The sequence below is a fragment of the Megachile rotundata genome, chromosome 1 (assembly GCF_050947335.1).
Source record: "Megachile rotundata isolate GNS110a chromosome 1, iyMegRotu1, whole genome shotgun sequence".
Classification (NCBI taxonomy): Eukaryota; Metazoa; Arthropoda; class Insecta; order Hymenoptera; family Megachilidae; genus Megachile; species Megachile rotundata.
The window spans coordinates 22,018,657-22,041,267 of record NC_134983.1 but is presented as its reverse complement, the minus strand read 5'-3'; the positions used below and the strand labels follow the sequence as shown (position 1 = coordinate 22,041,267).

Genomic DNA, 22,611 nt, shown 5'->3' with positions numbered 1-22,611 from the left:
CAAACATTCTTTTGTTCACAAACTTCTCTGACAAAAATGTTCGTAAAATAATATAAGGTAAAAAATAATTGAATAATTGAACTTTTGAATTGAAAATAAAAATGATGTGATTAAATTGAAAAACGTATCAACAAAACAGTACTCGTACATAAATAAAATATTTCTATTAAACAAGAAAATTTTAGGAACCCAACATTTGTATTAAATAAAACATTTTGACATAGTATTAAATAAAACAAATACTAACTACATTAGTATTAACAATACTAGATAAATGAAAAGGCTTCGTTGAAAAAATGGAGAGTGCACAATAATTTTGAACAGCACTGTACATATTGAAAACTTGATCTTGGTCCATCAGTTATATTTCAACAGTGATGTTTATAATTTTTATATCGTAAAACAAACATACTCTTGCTGAATATTTTTGTACGTGGAGAAACATACTCTTGCTGAATATTTTTGTACGTGGAGATACATACTCTTGCTGAATATTTTTGTGCATGGAAAAACATACTCTTACTGAATATTTTTGTACGTAGAGAAACATACTCTTGCTGAATATTTTTGTGCATGGAGAAACATACTTTTGCTGAATATTTTTGTACGTGGAGAAGCAATGTGGAATCTCGCTGGTGAAAATAATTGTTAAGAGATCGACATCGATCGGAAAGTTCGAGGTAAATAACGTGTCTATCAAAGGCCAGCGAATTCATCGATTATTCACTGGTCAGTGTCCTTTCATGGTTTAAGGGTCACAACCGTGGGACCTGTGGGACCCGTGGGACCTCTCCATCCGCTCCGAGCTAAAATTGTCATTCACTGATATTGACATTAACGTCCACAGAAATGATATGCGTTGCATGACACGCGTATTTATCGAAATTCCTCCATAATTATAAGATGCACGTAGATGTGAATATCGATTTCTCGTAACATAACTAAATAAATCGAACAAACTGTATAACTTTCGATCTTTTAAAGACAGGAAAGAACGAAGAAATACCTGTTTCAATATTCATACAATTCAAAATTATATAATACAGTAATTTTACAGTAACATTATTAAGTATTTTTTATAAATCAACTAGAGGAAAATGGAATCATGTTTTTCTTGAAAGTCAAACTGTAACGCACGATTTCTGCGGACGTGGCACGTTAATTGAATTCCATATATCATTGAAATTCTACTGCTTCATTTGTAAATATTAAACAGATAATTACGTAAGAGAGTTGTTACTTTTACCTCATTTCATTTATAACTTTTTATATGCATTTCAATATTCAATACGTATCAAATCGATTTAATTTATACGTCAAAGGGTTAATAATAAATACCGTACTTGATAAGGGTAACTGGGTCGAAAGGTCAAGCGAATAAAAATAGGAATAATAAAACCTTAAAAATAAAATTTAAAAAGTAAATTATTTCGAGAAAGTTATTGGTGTCAAAGGAATGCGAATCGATTTTCAATATGGCGGTTACATAAGGCCACGGTCGTTTTAGATACTGTGCACACGTAATTAACAAGTTAAACGAATTACGTATACTTTGGAATACTGCTTCTTTGACATTTTAACTGCTCTTTTAAAAATGAAAAAATAAAGGACTCAAGATTCGATGATTGATCAAGTTATGGATTTATTAAAAGTTTGATCGTTTAGTCGGAACATAATGAACCGAAAACTACTCCGGAAGTTAGGTTAACTGCATACGTACATTCTGTTAGAGCACTGTACTTGAGACATTCTCACTGTTCTTTTAAAAATGATATAAAAATAAAAATTTCAAGATACAAAAGTTTATTAAACTAGTTTTAGGATTTATTGAAAGTTTGATGTTTTGGACAGCACCGGAAGCTTATTTTGGAAGTGACATTACTTGCATGCCTACATTCTTGTTGGTTAGGGTACTGTATTTGAGATGTTGTCACTATTTTTTTAAGGATGATATAAAAAAAAAAAACTCAATATACGAAAATTTATTAAACTAGTTTTAGTAATAGATTTATCAAAAGTTTGATCGTTTGGAAAGTAGGAAAAGTTTACTCCGGAAGTGACGTTTCTTGCACACGTACATACATTCTGTTAGAACATTGAACCTGAGATATTCTCACTGTTCTTTTTAAAAATGATATCAAAATAATAATTTCAAGATTACGAAAATTGGTCGAACTAGTTTTAGTCATGGATTTATTGAAAGTTTGATTGTTTGGGAACCAAAACTTACTCCGGAAGTGAGGTTAATTGCATACGTACATTCTGTTAGAGCACTATACTTGGGATATTCTCACGGTCTTTTTAAAAATGATATCAAAATAATAATTTCAAGATTACGAAAATTGGTCAAACTAGTTTTAGTCATGGATTTATCGAAAGTTTGATTGTTTGGGAACCAAAACTTACTCCGGAAGTGAGGTTAATTGCATACGTACATCTGTTAGAGTACTTTACTTGAGGTATTCTCACTGTCTTTTCAAAAATGATATCAAAATAAAAATGTCAAGATACAAAAATTAATCAAACTAGTTTTAGTCATGGATTTATTGAAAGTTTGATTGTTTGGAAACCAAAACTTACTCCGGAAGTGAGGTTAATTGCATACGTACATTCTGTTAGAGTACTCTACTTGAGGTATTTTCACTATCTTTCCAAAAATGATACCAAAATAAAAAACTCAAGATACGAAAATTGATGAAACTAATTTTAGTCATGGATTTATTGAAAGTTTGATCATTTGGAAAGCAAGAAAAGGTTACTCCAAAAGTGACGTTACTTGAATACTTACATTGTGTCGGTCAGAGTACTTTACTTGAGGTATTCTCACTGTCTTTCCAAAAATGATACCAAAATAAAAAACTCAAGATACGAAAATTGATAAAACTAATTTTAGTCATGGATTTATCGAAAGTTTGATCGTTTTGAAAGCGACGAAAGGTTAATCCAAAAGTGACGTTACTTGAATACTTACATTGTGTCGGTCAGAGTACTCTACTTGAGGTATTTTCACTATCTTTCCAAAAATGATATCAAAATAAAAAACTCAAGATACGAAAATTGATGAAATTAATTTTAGTCATGAATGTATCGAAAGTTTGATTGTTTGTAAACGAAAGCTTACTCCGGAAGTGACGTCCCTTGCATACATGCATTCCGTTAGAACATTGTACTTGAGATATTCGAACTACGATAATTTTCCTCGCTGACGCAAAACGGTGGCTAACATTCCACGCCATTCAAATGCGCTCATTATAATCGAATTGGAAATTATACAATTATCGAGTTTCTATGAATATTTTTTCCAACGTTGCATACACAGTATATCATTAAAGTATTTTGTATTCGTAACTTATATTTTGCATTCAAATTATTATTGCTCCTAAAGTATTAAGCCATTAAGACTTTTAAAATATATTAAGTTGCTTCGCTTTCAAGGAGAAAATGTTTACAAGATCTTTGAACATGAAACTTTGAATAATACACGTTTAACTCGTAAAAGAGTCTATTTTAAATCGTATAATTGTCTTTCAATACCACCGCAACTGTTGATCAAATTAAAATTGCAAATCGAGGCTAGTTTTTCAGAAAACGATTCAAAAATCACGACACAATCGCTTGTTTGAGACATTGTATAATCGGCTTCCTCTGTAACGCCATTGTTGATTTCTTTTGCGGACATCAGATATTACTTGTAAATGCATCATACGGTCGTTGACATTGCGCTCATTATGTGCGAAAATTTTGCATGGGAACTCCAAAATAATTACAATATGACTCCGTTTAAACGATACCAGTTATAATTATATTCCCAAGATCACCGAACACAAATTTTATTTATTATTTTTTATTTCGTCGCTTTTAAACGTAAAATAAAATATTTCTAAAGAGTTTAAAGTGCCGCTAAGAAAATCTTCCACTTAAATCTTATCTTGTTAGGAATTAACTTTGATCTTGTTTTTACAGACCCAAAGAAACTGCATTTGCGGAGAATTTGCTTCGAAAGAATCACTTAAAGACAGAAGAGACAAATAAGAACATATTGCGAAGTAATTGCAAGCTTGCATAGTACGCCGGGAGTTTTGCATATTCTATTCCGGATGTCCCATACGATTGCAATAATTTGATGCTTACTACCTGCAGCAACCTGCTTCTGTCGGAACAGTTTTCAATGTACGATTACGTTTAGCCGAGCAGAACTATAACGATAAATCTTTGTCATGTGTCCAAGTGATTTTTGCAGTCATTAACATGCGTTGTGAAAGATTAATAACACGTATAACATAAGTATGAAACGAATAAACCTATTAACAAGAAAATTGTTACATAGTAACGGATTAATTAATTATACCACGTTTTCCTGCATTATTTACGACATACGTATGAGGACGTTATCGATTCTTCAAATGATCGATTCATTTAAACGATTTAAATGAAGGAAGTAATGAGATGTCGTTTTACACGGGCGGAAAAGAACAATATTTTTCTGCCGGAGTATTTGACAATGAAACGGAGAATACTTTGCTGCATCAAAATTGTCGAAGTAATTATACAAAATTGAAGATTTGGAAATTTGGAAACTTGGAGATTTAGGGATTTGGAAGTTTAAGGATTTAGGAATTTAGGGATTTGAGAATCTTGGGAACTAGAAATATAGGAATTTGGAAATTTACAAATTTCGAAATTTGGGAATTTGGGAATTTAGGGACTTGGAAATCTAGGGACTAAGGAATTTGGGAATCTAGGGAACAAAAATATACGAATTTGGGAATTTAGAAACTTGGGAATTTGGGGATTTGAGAGTCTAGGGATTTGGAGATCAAGGGATTTGGGGATTCTAGGGATTTCGGGATTCGAGGGATTTTGGATTCTAGGGATTTGGGGATTTTAGGGAATTGGGATTCTAAGGATTTGGAGATTCGAGGGATTTGGAATTCTAGGGATTTGGGGTTCAAGGAATTTGGGGATTCTAGGGAATTGGAATCTAGGGATTTAGGGCTCTAGGAATTTGGGGATTCTAGGAATTTGGGAATTCTAGGGATTTGGAATTCTAGGGAATTGGAATCTAGGGATTTGGGGCTCTAGGAATTTGGGGATTCTAGGGTTTTGGGATTCTAGAGATTTGGAATTCTAGGGATTTGGGATACTAGGGATTTGGAATTCTAGGGATTTGGAATTCTAGGGATTTGGAATTCTAGGAATTTGGGGATTCTAGGAATTTGGAGATTCTAGGGATTTGTGGAATCTAGGGATTTGAGGTTCTAGGAATTTGGGAATTCTAGATATTTGGAATTCTAGGGAATTGGAATCTAAGGATTTGGGGCTCTAGGAATTTGGGGATTCTAGAGATTTGGAACTCTAGGGACTTGGGCTTCTAGGGATTTGGGATTCTAGAGATTTGCAATTCTAGAAATTTGGGATTGTAGAGATTTGAGATTCTAAGGATTTGGAAATCTAAGAAATATAGGGAATCTAAGGATTCTATTTGGGAATCTAGGAAGTCTAGGAGATCTAGGGAATTTATTTGGGAATCTAGGGAATTAGGAAATTGAGTAATTGGGTGATTTAGGCATTTGTAAATAAACAAATTTAAAGATTTAATGCTTTATAAATTGCAAAATTCGTAAACTTAGAAATGAAGAAATCGGGAAAATCCAAGATTTAAACATCTGAAAACCCAAAAATTATAAACTTAAAAATAATGCAAATTAACTTATAAGTAATTAACAATTCTACCGTAGCTCCCATCACTCTAGCAAACAAAATATAATAATTCTTACACATATCTGAATCTTCTTCAGCCTTTACCCATTCTCCCAAAGAACAAGAGTAAATAAAAGTCCTCCAAAACGATATTTATCCACAATTAGCATACCACACTAAACTGACGAACCACTCGGAGCACAAAGATGTCCCATAGATACGATACAGGTCCCCGTTTAAGGTCGTATGCATATTTCTTCATGATAAGGGTCAAAGATGTTAGATGGTGTATCGAATCCCATCGGGGGACGATCGGATACTTCATATCGTATTAATTAAAATACAATGAGTCGCAACGGACATGTTGTTTGACGGGGGAAATGAATTCTATCAGTCTTTCTTGTTGTTTCTTGAAGGTTGTGTCGAAGTACAGGTCCGTCAAACTGGTCGGTCTGCGGATCTTAGGGCCACGGGAAAATCGAACGGTGCCAGCAATTTGTTTACTTATTTATTCGTTCGCGTGCAGCGTTGATGACAACCGTGGTTCGAACGAATGTTTCGAAGGTAGTTGTCTCCCGGGGAGTTTTTAAGAATACGTTTGCGCTCGAAGAGGAGACATTTGCCAAGTGGAATCACGATCGTATGACGATTCGAAGGCAACGACTCTATTGATCTTCTGCTCCAGCAAATATGACGACGTTGATACGACGTATATATCACGGATATCGCTACATCAACGAGGAACTGGCAGGTACTTTTTATTTGAGAAATACCGGAGTTTGATCGGAACCGAGTTAGGAAGTTGACGCCAATTAGGAAGTCGAGATGTACAAATTATTTTTGATGAAATTAAAACGAGTGTGAGCTTGATATCTTCCATAGTTTACCTTCGTTTAACTTAGTTGCCTAGTTACTGAGTTAGTGTATTTGACTGTGTCATTTCTGTGAGTGATATGAGAAAAATAATGGCAGTGAACATTAACTAACTAACTTAGACTTAACGAACACTAAACTAGAACAAACGAGTAATCGCCTTTCGCCTTGAAAAAGATCCTAGGACCCAGGATTTCTTCTTGATCGGATCACCATGGGTCTGCCTGGGCATCCTAGGATTTTACCTGTACTTCGTGCAAGATCTGGGCCCCAGCATCATGGCGAGAAGAAAACCCTTCAACTTAGACAGAGTCGTACAGGCATACAATGCGATGCAGATAGTAATATGTACATACGTATTCTATAAGGTAAATTCACATCCATTTCAATTCAGACTCTCCTTATAACACTAACGAAATATTTGAAATTGTAGGCACTGCAGCTGGCTTGGCTGGGCCACTACAGTTTCGTCTGCGAGCCAGTTGATTATTCATACAATCCGAGAGCACTCGAGGTAAATAAATAATAACCCAACAATAATTTAACGTGAAACAGATAGTAACGCAGTATGCGAAACATAGATAGCCAGGGTCGTATGGATGTACTTTATGGTGAAGCTTTTCGACCTCCTTGATACTATTTTCTTCATTCTGCGGAAGAAGCACAACCAGGTGTCGTTCCTTCATGTGTATCACCATACAGGGATGGCTTTCGGTACTTGGGCGGCCACTAAATTTCTTGCTGGAGGTCATATCACATTTTTAGGTAAGAAAATAGGGTTCTGGTACTGTTAAGTTGGAGGCATACGTTAAACGGAATACGTGGCGATATAAGGAAAATGTGCACCTAAATAAGATGCGTGATATTAGGACGCGTGACGGTAGGACACGTGACGATATGGAGTGGATTACACGATGCGTGGAAAAATGGCGTTTGATAATGTAAAGAGTGTAAATATAGCGCGTGGAAATACGATGGATGGAAATATGACGCGTGGCAATATAACGAGTGGAACTACGACGCGTGAAAAATTACGCGCAGCAATACGACGCATATAGGTACAGCGTGTGAAACTACGACGCCTAGCAAATACCATGCGTGGAAGTACGGCACGTGGAAGTACGGCACGTGGAAGTACGACACGTGGAACTATGACGCATGAAACTACAGCGCATGGTACTACGGTGCGTAGGGAATACTACGCGTGGAAGTACAACGCGTGGAATTACGGCACGTGGAACTACGGCGCGTGGAATTACGGCGCGTAGCAAATACCACGCGTGGAAATTCGACGCGTGGAACTACAGCACGTGGCACTATAACGCGTGGATCCACGGCGCGTAACAAATATCACGCGTGGAATTACGGCGCGTGGAATTACGGCGCGTAGCAAATACCACGCGTGGAAATTCGACGCGTGGAACTAAGGCACGTGGAACTATAACGCGTGGATCTACGGCGCGTAATAAATATCACGCGTGGAATTACGACACGTAGCAAATACCACGCGTAGAAATACGACGCGTGGAACTACAGCACGTGGCACTATAACGCATGGATCTGCGGCGCGTAACAAATATCACGCGTGGAATTACGGCACGTAGCATATACCACGCGTGGAACTACGACGCGTAGCAAATACCACGCGTGGAATTACGACGCGTAGCAAATACCACGCGTGGAATTACGACGCGTAGCAAATACCACGCATGGAAATACGACGCGTGAAACTACAACGCGTGGAAGTACGGTGCGTAGCAAATACCACGCGTGGAAGTACGGTGCGTAGCAAATACCACGCGTGGAAGTACGACGTGTGGGATTATGGCGCGTGGAACTACGGCGCGTAGAATTATGACGCGTAGATTTACCACGCATAGCAAATACCACGCGTGGAACTACGACACATGAAAATACGACGCGTAGCAAATACCAAGCGTGGAAAATTCAATGCGTAGCAAATACCATGCGTGGAAATACTGCGCAAATGTGGTCTGTGCCGATGTAACACATGACGATCTAACACATGAGGATCTACATAAGAACGTGGCGCGATGTAACGCGTAATAATCTATCATGTAATGTTCATTCTACCTACCGGATCATCTAAAAGTAACAATAAACCACGTGACTGTCTAACGTATGCTAATCCAACGCTAATTCAATGCATACACTCTCAAAAGCCACCTATCAACGAAAAATAATCATTGACATAATATCTCCTTATATGTCGAACATCACCTCCTGACAAAATCAACTTTTTACCCAATTAATTAATTTTGAATATTCCGTCAATTATAAAAGTTTCCGTTTACAGGTACAGTGAACAGCTTCGTCCACATAGTGATGTACAGTTACTATCTAGCGACCTCGCTGCGATTATATAAACCCTGGTGGAAAAAATACGTAACACAGTTGCAACTCACTCAGTTCTGTGTGCTCCTGCTGCACTTCGTGTTACTAGCCTGGACCGAGGACTGCGGTTTTCCAAAATGGACGGCTGCGGTGATGATCCCTCAGAACGTCTTCATGATCATATTGTTCGGGGACTTCTATTACAAAGCGTACATCAGGAAGCCGAAGGTCGCGCAGAACGGTGTCTCGCCGGAGGTCCCGAACGGGAAATTGAAGAGCCAATAAACGTTTTAAGATAGTGTTGTAAGTCTTGGTTCAGCGCGAATAACGATCCCTAGTTCATCTTTGAGTCATTCCGTTTCTACTTTTCGCAAAATGTAGCGCGTTTCATCATCATTTCAGACTACGCTTAAGATTTTGAACTTACTTAATGAACTTACTTAATGAACTTGCTTAATGAACTTACTTCATGAACTTACTTAATGAACTTACTTCATGAGCTTACTTAATGAACTTACTTCATGAACTTACTTAACGAACTTGCCTAATGAACTTACTTCATGAACTTACTCAATGAACTTACTTCATGAACTTACTTAATGAACTTACTTCATGAACTTACTTCATTAACTTACTTCATGAACTTATTTCATGAGCTTACTTAATGAACTTGCTTAATGAACTTAGTTAATGAACTTGCCTAATGAACTTACTTCATGAACTTACTCAATGAACTTACTTCATGAACTTACTTAATGAACTTACTTCATGAACTTACTTCATTAACTTACTTCATGAACTTACTTCATGAGCTTACTTAATGAACTTGCCTAATGAACTTACTTCATGAACTTACTCAATGAACTTACTTCATGAACTTACTTCATTAACTTACTTCATGAACTTACTTCATAAACTTACTTAATGAACTTGCTTAATGAACTTACTTAATGAACTTACTTAATGAACTTACTTAATGAACTTGCCTAATGAACTTACTTTATGAACTTACTCAATGAACTTACTTCATGAACTTACTTAATGAACTTACTTAATGAACTAACTTAAAAATGTAAAAGTAATAGCTTTACACCAAACAGAAGTTGGTAGATATTCTCCTTAAGGAAAGGTACTATTTTGAAGGTTTATGAGATGCTTCATTTCTCAGTTTTGGATGACAACTTTTTTCACGATTTTAAATGAAAGTTTTGTGTAATATGACCACATAGGCTATCTAGTTTTGAACATGAAATCATGGATGGTATAGTGCGAAGCTATTCTTCTTAAGGGAGAAAAGTAATATGAAAGAAAGTTTCTCCATGCACCTAACATTTTAATATCCGTGAGATCACATAGAAATTACAACTCTAATTTTATCTTTATACTTGAATATAACCTACTGAAGTTATATTTGAGAGAGTACTTTAAAATACGCTACAAAAATTAATTGTACATTTACTATTGTAAAATAAACGATTAATACTTGAAAATTACTGTACAACAAGTTTATTAACTTGCTATAAGTTTTGCAAGCTTATTTGTCTGACAATATACAAGTTTATTATCCCTTTGCGAGCGAGAGGCGCCTCTTAGGCGCCATTCGATTTAATGCAATAATTTAAAAGAAGCATTATTTAATTAATTCTATAATAGTGCTTATGTGATGTATAAACATAGTGAAATAGACAATAATGGAAATTATTAGTAGAGAAATAATAACTTCAAAAGAAGTCATATAAGATTTTAATTAATATTTTAAAGTTGCTGTTTACAAACAGTAAAATTATCTTCGAGTGCAAAGGGTTAAATGTGAATGTCATAAATATTTGACAGACGAGTGAAAATGACAGTCGAGTTTAATCACCATTTTATTTTTTTTATCGAACGAATCTGGCATTAAGATTAATGTCAAATCTTAAGTCTTGTATAAGTTCGATAGTGAGAACTATATCGCCATTTTGTTTAGGAAAACATGCATTCTTCATGCGCTATATTACTTTATTATTTGAAAATTCTCTGAAATGAATAAATTAATGATGACCATTAATTTGAGATCAATAAGTGATATTCTGTTCAAAATTATGGAACAATAAATGCATTATTGGAAGAGGTTAACACTTAACATTTAACCTTCACACTTAACCAAACTTATTTGTAATATACTTTCAGACCTAATTGTATGATAGTTTTATACATCTGTTAGTATTTTTTCAGAGACTTCCTTGACTACGATAAATGAAATTGTTTATAGTTGAAAAATAAAATTTCGACCCTTAAACATTTCGACCACCAAGACAATAAATATAATTTTAGAATTTTACTCAAACCGACATCTTTCAAAAAATATAACTTTCGTTAAAGAATACTAATCTTCAAATACCATTGCACATTTCACCAGTCCTCAATTGATTCACTCTGCCGTACAAGGGTTAACATCGAGGCATTCTTCGCTTCGTTTTATACCGCACCTTAACCTATTTCAGGAAATACAAAAATTTGATAAGGAACAAGAGCGAGGACGAGCTATTCGAAAAAATCGACCTACTTTTTTTAGAACGTTAGCGGATGGCCCAAGCGAAAGGCAAAATGGTGTACACAAAAGAAACATGAAAAAAGCACACATATACAAGAAGACAGCTTAACAGCAGGTGCCGTTACACGATCGGATGTCTAAATTTCGTGTTTCTTCCTGTGACCTCGAAATTATGTTCAACAATATTAATTTCTGCGTAATTGAGGAGCTACATTTTGGAAATTTAAGAACAGTGATATAACTAGATGTGTAAGAATTTAAGTAACAGTTCCACATTTCATTATTTTCTCACCTGATCATACGTTAACAACATATAATGTTGCTATTAAATGTTGACAACATATGAATATGTTATAATGATAAAATATAACATCTTCAGAAATATCTACACCGCTTCAGTTCTTTAAAAATACTTGAAAATTATATGAATTTATAATCTGACCTAATTTTATTGCACGAATGACTTCATCACCCGATTACTCCTCGTAAAATAGTTAACATAATGTACATGTGTTTCAAAGCGCGTATCACTGACGTGTTACATTAGAAAGTGACTGACCCAAAAGTTCCGTTACCACTCGAAACATTTCCTAGGAATCTGTAAAATATAATCAACGCAACATATCTAAATCATCTTCTGAATTGGGACCTCTTCATCTCACTGAAAAAGGACCTTGCGATATGAAGAATTTACGATTTCATAGCTGCATCTCAATTTCGCATTGAACTTGACGGTAAAATTTTATGAACGTTTGCAAAAACTCAGCGCCGCAAAAACTCTAGGATGTAAGCAGAGGAAACAAAACGTCTCATTGCATAGAGTCGACCCGTTTTGACCCCATTTCCAGCTCCTTCAATTTTACCTATAACCTGTTTCGTTGGAAATTGTAAATATGCGAAATACCGTACAGATATTTTTCTAACATTAAAAACCCAGAAACCTAGAAAATGAAAACCTTGAATCTAGAAAATTTACAATTGAAATTTAATGTACCAGAGAATTTTTAAATAAAAACTCAAGTTATAATTAACTTCGGTGTAACTTCAGACGTGAAGCTTGAAGTTGAATAGAACTTGTAGCACAAGTTCACAAAGGCTGTTAAAACTGCCATCGTGAACAACGTCGAAGAAGTCTGAGTGATTTACAACCGGTGTGCAGCTAATATTTTGTTAACTTAAAAATTACTTTACGACTGTACGGTTTCTAATAATAAAATCTGAATACAGTTAACTATCGTTCGTTCCACTTACAAATGTACTAGATAAAGGCTGCTCTGTTTTGTGCATTAAACACACGATTGATCTCTGAATATACGCGTATGTATACATGTGTACGTATGTGTGCATGCATGATGCGGATTGTAATTAATGGCCGCAACCGATCACGATTGTAATTAAAGAAATTTTGTTTTACGAGTATATTAATTCTTTAAGTTACTCGTCGATTAGGAACAGGTCTGTGGCCTGTTTTAGACGCCTCAATATACATTCAGATCCTCGACTTATAATTTATACTCTGTCGGATCTGATGAAAACCAGAAATATTTTGACTCTTGTTTGTTTGAAAAGTGTCGGACTATTTAAGATCAGAACCTTGTACAAGAGATCATTTTTGACGTCATCCCGAATTTACAACGAAGTCAACGATTTAACGATAGAATCACAAAGACGTGTTCTCACAATGAGAATATTTGCGAAATTTACGAACGCTTTATTTGACCGGAACAAAGAGACGATTAATAGAGGGAACAAATTCCAACGTAAGAACATTGTTTGACCTGTGTTAAACTCGTCTCTAAACGAAATCTTATAATTTACAGATTATTACTAATATTCAATATTTGCATCGAATCGTCTTCGATCAAACAGCGGAGCTAACATTGACGCAAATCCGAGAATTCTGCTTTGAACTCAAATTTATCTTTTACTCGATAGTTTATAGTTTACTAGGAACGGTAATATTTATTTATGAAGGTACAGAAGATTTGGGGAATTTTGAAGGATATTGAAGGAAATATGGATGAGACAGTGTGGATGAAGAAATATTTAAAAAATTTTGTATTGCTTGAATTGCAATAAGATACACCAAATAATCAGCTACTACTTTGACCTCATGCATTTACTACTTTCTTGTAATATTACATTTTTAATGCAAAATTGAATGTACTTCTCTAAATAAATCATCAATGGTTCCAAGTTCAGTTTGTCAAAAAATTTCAACTCCCATTATTCTTCCAAAAAGCCTCTTCATTAAACACTTCCTTATTAATACTGAAACTACCAAAAATGTCAAATGACCCTGTTACTAGTTTTTATCTTACAAAATTTATCAAGACAATTTCCTTAGAATCTCTGCTAAGTTTCATGAAGGTGAATGATATGTATATTAATTTATGTTTTACAATTTGTCTATTTATTTTGTAACTTCACTTTTAATTTCAGAGTAAGTGCATTGCAAACATGTAGGTTTAGTGTTACATCAAATACTTAATGCAGTTAAGCAAATTACTCGTACAAAAAATATGTAATGTACTGTAATGTAGATGCAATGTGAACGCGTGTACAGTGATTTACACGAAGACAAAAAATATATTAGTAAAGATTACCAGTAAAATACTAGCGTTTCGCGTTATAATTATTCAGCACATCGTACGATAATTTTTTATTTAAGCAAAAAAGTCGATCAATAGGTCAACTGTTATGTCGGCGACAACCTAGTCCAGCAACTTCATCCCTGCCTCTTTCACTGAACAACCTCCCATTCGAGCAACGGAAGTTATGATTTTACAGTATGTCGGGAGCATGTGGTGGGGCAGGTAAAGAAAAATGAGGTTGTGGTCCTCTTCGTGGCTGCTTACGTCGTCGACTGATCAGTTTTTGGTTCGCAGTTTCTCGCTCATCATCTCCTCTTCGCCCTTCGACTTTATCAACAAACGGAAGGTGCATCGAGGACTTCAAATTGCTTGGCGGAACTGTTTATATTGCTTCAGTAACTAAGGTGATTGGAAAATATATTCTCAAGATTTTTAGGATATATAATTATAAATTAGCTGGCAGGAGGTGACCTACTCTGTGGTATTGCTTACGGTTTAATTATTGAAATGTGCAGTGGGGAAATGGACTTGATAAAGGGCACTTGTTATAGCAGATTAAAATGAAAACTATTGTACTATTATATATAAAACTATAACTTACTAGTAACTGTGTATGCACTTAGTTATTTGTAATTTATACATTTAATTGTTGGATATCTAAATTTTGGAATTCTCAAGTTTTTAGCTTTACAAGGTCCTAGATGTTTAAGTTCCCACAGAGTGTACCTGAATAATGTGATCAAGTGTACTCTTCAGCTAAATGAAACTTTCAATAAGTCATTATGTAGCATATCTAAATTAATCTCACATCAAGTTTCAACCCCCTATCTCAACGTAGGGGTAGTAACATAAAATCAAAATTCCCCTTTCTGCCCTATTTTTGCTATCTACTGACATACAATAATTCTAAAATATCTAGAACCTCGGATAGCAAGAAAGAACCCCTAGAAAGCATCACAGATCACAGAATTTTAATAGCAGATGAAATGAAAATAAAACCGATTATTTTGTGTAAAGTATATTTTAATTTTAATTTAACTGAATGTCGGATAAGAAAAGAGCATCCATTGCATTTTACAAAATTGCATTTGCCACGAAATTAATTTAAGACTCCTTTTGTATCACAGTACACATTTCAGGTCAAGATGTCGAACATAATGCGGCTGGTGGTGAGCAACTACAACGAATTAACAGAAGTAAAAAGAGGTAATTGCGTGAAAAAATGAGCGACCTTCTAATTTGCATGGGTACAAAAAGAAATCTTCCACTAAATTCAAAGCACGTTCAATGATAATTTATGCAAATTTTGTTCAAAAACGAAAAAGTATCAGCATTTGTTGCGTATTCTAAAAATTTTTGCTTCGTTATCGGATATTATGCACGGTTCTTTTGAGGATCCGTGGAAAATTCATTTAGCAGAATTTTTGTCGAGTTTGCTGACGTAAGTAAGAGCGGACATGGTTTTATAGAAATTATGCTGGATTCGTGGCCAATGATGGGGTCACCTGGACCCATGCTGTGCATCGTGGGAACGTACTTGGCGTTCGTTTTGAAAGTTGGACCGAAGATGATGGAAAAGAGGCCGGCCATGCAATTGAATCCTTTGCTGATCGCTTATAATGCGTTTGTTGTTCTCTTCAGTCTTTGGTTGAGTGTTATGGTATTGAATCAAGATTATTTTTTAGTTTAAGTTACTTTCTTACTTCATTTGCTTACTTATTTCACTTACTTAACTTAACTTACTTAAGTTACTTCACTTATTTAACTTACTTAACTTAACTTACTTAACTTACTTAACTTACTTAACTTATTTAACTTACTTAACTTACTTAAGTTACTTCACTTATTTAACTTACTTACTTGACTTGACTTGCTTCACTTACTTAACTTACTTAACCTACTTAACTAACTTACTTTACTTAACTTACTTACTTAACTTACTTAACTCACTAAACCTACTTAATTAACTTAACTTACTGAACTTACTTTACTTAACTTACTTTACTGAACTTACTTTACTTAACTTACTTAACTTACTTACATAACTTACTTAACTTTAACCTTGTTAAAAGAGTAACGATTTTATTTACCACACTATATCACTATAGTGAACGTGGTACTTTGCCCTAATACTACATTTTTGCACAGTAATTTAATTTCCATCTCTATATGGTAAAATAATTTTTCAACTCATCAGGTTTGTTATATCAACTCGTTAAGCAGTTATATCAATAAAACAGCTCTCGTTATATTGATATTTCTATATCAAATTTCAGTAAACTGTGCAATGTCACAACGTTGAATATTGACCTCTTTTGTAATAACATTTCAAAACCAGTAAAATTGCAAATTTTATCGAATCGACGTTCATTGATACAGTACGCTACCTTGACATACTTAATTTCATTAGTTAGCATTTATTTTCATTAAACTGTATGTGATAGCTCAATCAAGTTAAATAATTCTTGAGAAAAACAATAATTCTTTGGAATTTTGTTAACTTTTAGCCACTACTAAACCCTGGTGTGAAATATATGCTGGTCCCATCGAAATGCAACAGTGCGAGTCGAGATCCCAAAGATATATTGATACAAACCGCAGTAAGTTGACAATTAAATCATAATTTAAATCTGAGTCAAGTAGAATCAATAATACTATTCTTATTTTGTGTTAAACAGTTTGCAAAATTGGGATGGTGGTACTTCGTCGGAAAGATCATCGAACTTCTCGATACGGTGAGTTACGCTTCAAAGTATATTTCATACAACACCAGTTGTGAGACACCCTGTATATGTACATATGTATACATCATACATACATTTTATACCATACGAAACTTCACTCTATGTCTTACTACATCGTGACGCACTCATGACGCACACATGACGCACACTGTAGCCAAACACTTCAAACTCATATTCACACTACAATCGAATCGAGACACCCTGTATATGTACATATGTATACATTATACATACATTTTGTACCATACGAACCTTCACCCTATGTCTTACTACATCGTGACGCACTCATGACGCACACATGACGCACACTGCAGCTAAACACTTCAAACTCATATTCACACTACAATCGAATCGAGACACCCTGTATATGTACATATGTATACATCATACATACATTTTGTACCATACGAACCTTCACCCTATGTCTTACTACATCGTGACGCACTCATGACGCACACATGACGCACACTGCAGCCAAACACATCAAACTCATATTCACGCTACAATCGAATCGAGACACCCTGTATATGTACATATGTATACATCATACATACATTTTGTACCATACGAACCTTCACCCTATGTTTTACTACATCGTGACGCACTCATGACGCACACATGACGCACACTGCAGCCAAACACTTCAAACTCATATTCACACTACAATCGAATCGAGACACCCTGTATATGTACATATGTATACATTATACATACATTTTGTACCATACGAACCTTCACCCTATGTCTTACTACATCGTGACGCACTCATGACGCACACATGACGCACACTGCAGCCAAACACATCAAACTCATATTCACGCTACAATCAAATCGAGACACCCTGTATACATATATATATATATATATAGCATATATACATTTTGTACCATATTGTACCTAAAGCATAACACATCATATTCACACTTCGTCTCATATTTACACTTCGATTGAATTTCGTATTTAATTCAAAGTATAATCTGCTTGAAGTTCCTTGAATACAAAATGTGCCCAACATATCAACTTTTTTTTTATTCGTCTTAACGTTGTAATTGAATCTGTTAATGTATATTTGTATATATTGTATTGTGTATATTTTGACTAGGGCCATATAGCGAGACTCTACCATAAAATCAAAGGTTATACAATTTTGTATTGTAATACAACAGCAGCTCCATTCCGTCACATTTCAAGCTTGTTGACTTTTAACAATTGGCCAATATGTTTATAGAAGTTGTCAGTCAGCACTGCAACTACCAGGAAAATTTGATTGCCAAACGAGGTCAATCGCAATTATTTCGACATTTGTTCTTCAAGGTGTTCTTCGTCCTCCGCAAGAAGCAGAATCAGGTGACCTTCCTGCACGTCTACCACCACACCATGACATCGGTGTTCTCGTGGTGCTACCTCAAGTTCCTGCCCGACGAACAGGGTGCCATGATCGCGTTCCTAAACAGCATCGTGCACATCGTCATGTACACGTATTACCTGATCGCGGCTCTCGGACCAAATTATCGGAAGTACCTGTGGTGGAAGAAGTACATGACCGCGATGCAACTGGTCAGCACGATACTTTAATAAACACGAAATTTCGATGATCCACCCTAATCTTTCTTTATGTTTTTTTTATTAGACACAGTTTGCTCTCATGCTTGGATACCTGCTGATGATTCTGGCGATGGATTGTAAATTACCGAGGGCGATCACCTATTTCTTCATGGCCAATGTGGTGATTTTTATTTATTTGTTCAGTGACTTTTACCGAAAGGCGTACAGCAAGAAGGAAGTTTAATATTCGACACTTCTGTCGCTGAAGCTCGATTGAACTTCGGAAGCTAAAATCACGAAGTTCTCTTTGAAGTTTTCGAATTTAATCAGTCATCGATAGAGACTTTTAATCTGGTGAATCTATCTGTTGGCTTTAAGGTCTTAAAATTAAGGTGTCAATACAGATTAAGAATCTAACTATATATGATTCATCAGATTAGACTCCATTCTGTCAGATAACTGATAACATCGTGATACTAGTATCATATCGAAGGAAGGCACATTTCTTGAAGACATACTACTTACAATATATTTTTTGAAGAAGACATCGCTGTCGACAGATCATACTATTTTATAAAAAGACAGCACAAACCAATTGAATCTCATGATCAGTGGAGTTAGTAACAATAACCTTCTGCAGAACGTATGAAGTACATGTTACAGAACATGTGAAGTGGATCTAGAAGCAGTTCTTCCAGATCAACCTTCAAGAACTCAATTGTAACGTCTACAGTTTGGATAATCTTACAAAGGATGTGAACTTCAAGATGGCGCGAAATAACTATTACTTATTTTACGTTCAGATATGATCAAGTGGTGTTTCATGAACTTATATCAAATTACGGAGTGATCCTCACCATGTTTAGCTGACCTTTGTGTTTTTTCAATTATGTGATCAGATTCTTAAGTTGGAGAATTTGTCACGTGATCGCGTTATCTAATTGACAGAATTTCACAAATTTCCAAATTCCCAAATTTCCGAATCCCTAGATTTCCAGATCTCAAAATTGCCAAATTCCTAAATTTTGAAGACCCTAAAATTCCAAATCCCTAGATCCTCAAATCTCTAGATTCCCAAATCTCTTGATCTCCAAATCCCTAAATCCCCAAATCCCTAAATCCTCAAATCCCTAAATCCTCAAATCCCTAGATTCCCAAATCTCTTGATCCCCAAATCCCTAAATCCCCAAAATTCCTTGATCCCCAAATCCCTAAATCCCCAAATCTCTAGATCCTCAAATCTCTAGATCCCCAAATCCCTAAATCCCCAAATCCCTAGATCCCCAAATCTCTAGATCCCCAAATCTCTAGATCCCCAAATCTATTGATCTCCAAAATTTCTAAATCCCCAAGTCCCTAAATCCCCAAATCCCTAAATCCCCAAATCCCTAAATCCCCAAATCCCTAAATCCCCAAATCCCTAGATCCCCAAATCTCTTGATCCTCAAATCCCTAAATCCCCAAATCCCTAAATCCCCAAATCCCTAAATCCCTAAATCCCTAAATACCTAAATCCCCAAATCCCCAAATCCCCAAATCCCTAAATCCCCAAATCCCCAAATCCCTAAATCCCCAAATTCCTTGATCCCCAAATCCATAGATCCCCAAATCCCTAGATCCTCAAATTCCTAGATTTCCGAATCCCGAAACTTCCAAATTCCAAAATCCCAAAATTCCCTAAATTTTCAAATCACCCAATTTCTCAAATTTCCGTCCCCTCAAATCCCCACCCTCCCAAATTCCCAAATCCAAAACCGTAGTCTCACAGCTGCAACCAAGTCCGTGCACCAGGCTCCAAATAAGAATCCCACGAAGCGAAAAGTGGCACGCGCAACCGGAAATCAAAGTAAGAAACAAAAGGATCGGCTCGAAGAACGTGTTATGGAAACAAGCTGATCGACCCAATTAGGAAAAGATCAAGTTTCAACTTCGAGGGAGACTCACCAGGTGAACTCGAAATCTGGGGAGTTAACGGGGTCTTTCGAAATGTGGGTCAATGGGTCCACCGGTTATTCGAAGAGCGATACCGTGAAACGGTAGAAAAAGAAGAACGAAAAAGATGTCTTGACCAGGCCCAAATCGCTCGAGGCTACGAACGCAGTGGCTGCGAGCGAAAAATAAAAGGCAAGAGAAACGAAATGTCTGCTCTCGGACGTTGCCACGTGATTCGAGCGATAAACTTCTAAACGGTAAAGCTTTTTCGACCGCGTTCAATTACCCTTGCGTACTCGCTCCAGAATTTCAGTAATGCTCTTCAAAGTTTCTTTAGTGCTCTTCAGAGGTTTAGTGCTCTTCAAAGTTTCTGCAATACTCTTCAGTATTTGTATGACGTTCTTCGGTATTTCTACTGCTTCCACGATTTTGTGTGTAACGAGTTCTGCGAGTTTGATGGTATTCAGGTTTCTGCGCTGTTTGTACCATGGAATGGTCAGATATTTTCTTGACCTTTCTTGTTAGAGATACTATGTACACGAGGACTTCTACAATATTCTTCAGTATTTCTGTGTTCTTCAAAATTTTTACTATTTCCACGTTTTTGTTTGAACAAGTTTTACGACTTTGATACTACATATAAACTCAAGGACCAATCAGAGCAATTAAGGCACTAATCAACAACTATAAACACAGAATATTATTCGTGTTGGTTCCACATTTTTTTTCCTTGTGAAAATACCATAAATGTAAGTGTTTGTAGTACGAACATCAATTAGTCTAAATTCGTTAAAAGGAGTATGCCATTACTGAACAAAAGACAGAATCTTAGTACCGTCCTACCTCTTCAGGAAGCTACTAAAACTTTCATTAGTTCTGCCATATTTCAAGCTTGTCTTTTTACAACTATAACTAGTTTCTGTTCAAGACAAATTTCTCACAACTGTCTTAAATCACGAATAACTTAAGTGACAGTTAATTTATTTTTTGTAAATAAACAAGATTTTTAGAGAGACTGAGTCTCTCAACATTATAGATAGGTTTATGAAATGAATGTTATTTTGTTATGTAAAATTTGAGGGTAGTATAAATTGCTCAAATGTTTTACATATTCACATAAACTCTTGGTTAATATATTTTAGGTACTTAGAAGAAGTATTTGTAATTTTTAAGTTTGGAGCAATGTCAGAGTTTCGCTTGAACAAATTTTCACTGACAAAAGCATATGTGATTTCAGAATTTTTGTGTTGCCACTAAATGTTCGTTCATATAAGTTTCCTTCAATTATTTTTGCGATTTCTGATAGTAATTAAATAATCGAAATGTTCAACTTAAACGAGAACCTTCATGAATGAGAGATCTTAAAAATTGCACAAAACAGTGGAACAAATTAAATTTTTGAATGGGAAAAGCGTGATCGTCAAATTTAATCGCTTGGACGATTGTCCACATGTAAATTTGTATATTGTTATTACCTTATTTTTATATATGTAGCGCGTAGAAGTTATATTTATTCTGAGAAGTGGTAATATGATGGCGATATAGAAGGGTCAATACCTCAGGAAGGAGGTTACAAATGAAATGTTTCGAAAAACGATTGAACGAATGTTAACCCCTCGTCCTACAATATCGTGTCACACTCGTGACGCACACTACAGTTCACATATGTCTTTTAACTGCAATTGAATTTTGGTTATAAACCGTATAATCAAAGATTACTGAATGCAAAATGTGCTGAACGTCTTAAATTTCTTTACTTAATCTTCTAGCAGTAATTAGCTGACTGTGAATGACGCAGCTGCCTATAAAATTGTAGGACAAGGGGTTAAAGCGAATTGTGCACTGTTCGCCACAAAATGAGCCCTCATCTTGTGACGCCTGAACTGTACTATATTTTCGACCGTGACGTTTTGTATATTTATAAATATCACGCGAAAATAATACACTGTTCGATCAAGATATGTAAATAAACGGAACATTTATTTATTGAAGCGTCTTTACCCCATTTCTTTACTCACTTTTTATTTTTTGCATGTGTAGTTTAAAACCGAAATTCATAGTAATATGAAATTGCACTGCGTTAGAGCACCACTCGCTAAATCACCACTCGTGAAATTATATACAATGCTTTAAATCACTAATTATTGAATCACCACTGATTCAATCGTCACCTGATTCAGATCGTCACGTATTGCATTACATTCATATGTAATATTCTTTTATATTCTGGTTTGTTATATCGCCACCTGTTGCATGACATCTCCATACTATGGCTCCGTTGTACTATCACAAGTTCCTTTAACGATAGACGTTTCCTGAACAAGTCTAATATTTC

General features: G+C 35.4%; 2 protein-coding genes across 3 annotated transcripts; both read left to right on the top strand.

The window, feature by feature from the left end:
* The first annotated feature begins 6,079 nt into the window (after nt 1–6,079).
* LOC100877574 (very long chain fatty acid elongase 7) lies at nt 6,080–13,591 on the top strand. Its single transcript, XM_003700471.3, has 5 exons — nt 6,080–6,451; nt 6,751–6,941; nt 7,007–7,087; nt 7,155–7,338; nt 8,891–13,591. Exons 1-5 carry the CDS (start codon nt 6,391–6,393, stop codon nt 9,211–9,213), a joined length of 840 nt encoding a protein of 279 aa, XP_003700519.2. The 5' UTR covers nt 6,080–6,390; the 3' UTR covers nt 9,214–13,591.
* A 706-nt stretch (nt 13,592–14,297) lies between these two features.
* Nucleotides 14,298–22,267, top strand: bond (elongation of very long chain fatty acid james bond protein). 2 transcript variants are annotated; one of them, XM_076529994.1, is made up of 7 exons: nt 14,298–14,459; nt 15,195–15,261; nt 15,525–15,715; nt 16,563–16,655; nt 16,734–16,790; nt 18,114–18,356; nt 18,430–22,267. In XM_076529994.1, the coding sequence occupies exons 2-7, from the start codon at nt 15,201–15,203 to the stop codon at nt 18,586–18,588; spliced, it is 804 nt and encodes a 267-aa protein (XP_076386109.1). In that variant the 5' UTR covers nt 14,298–14,459; nt 15,195–15,200; the 3' UTR covers nt 18,589–22,267. The 2 variants fall into 2 exon arrangements, with proteins under 2 accessions (XP_076386109.1, XP_076386110.1); XM_076529995.1 differs by having other exon boundaries at nt 15,183–15,261.
* The last annotated feature ends 344 nt before the right edge of the window (nt 22,268–22,611 follow it).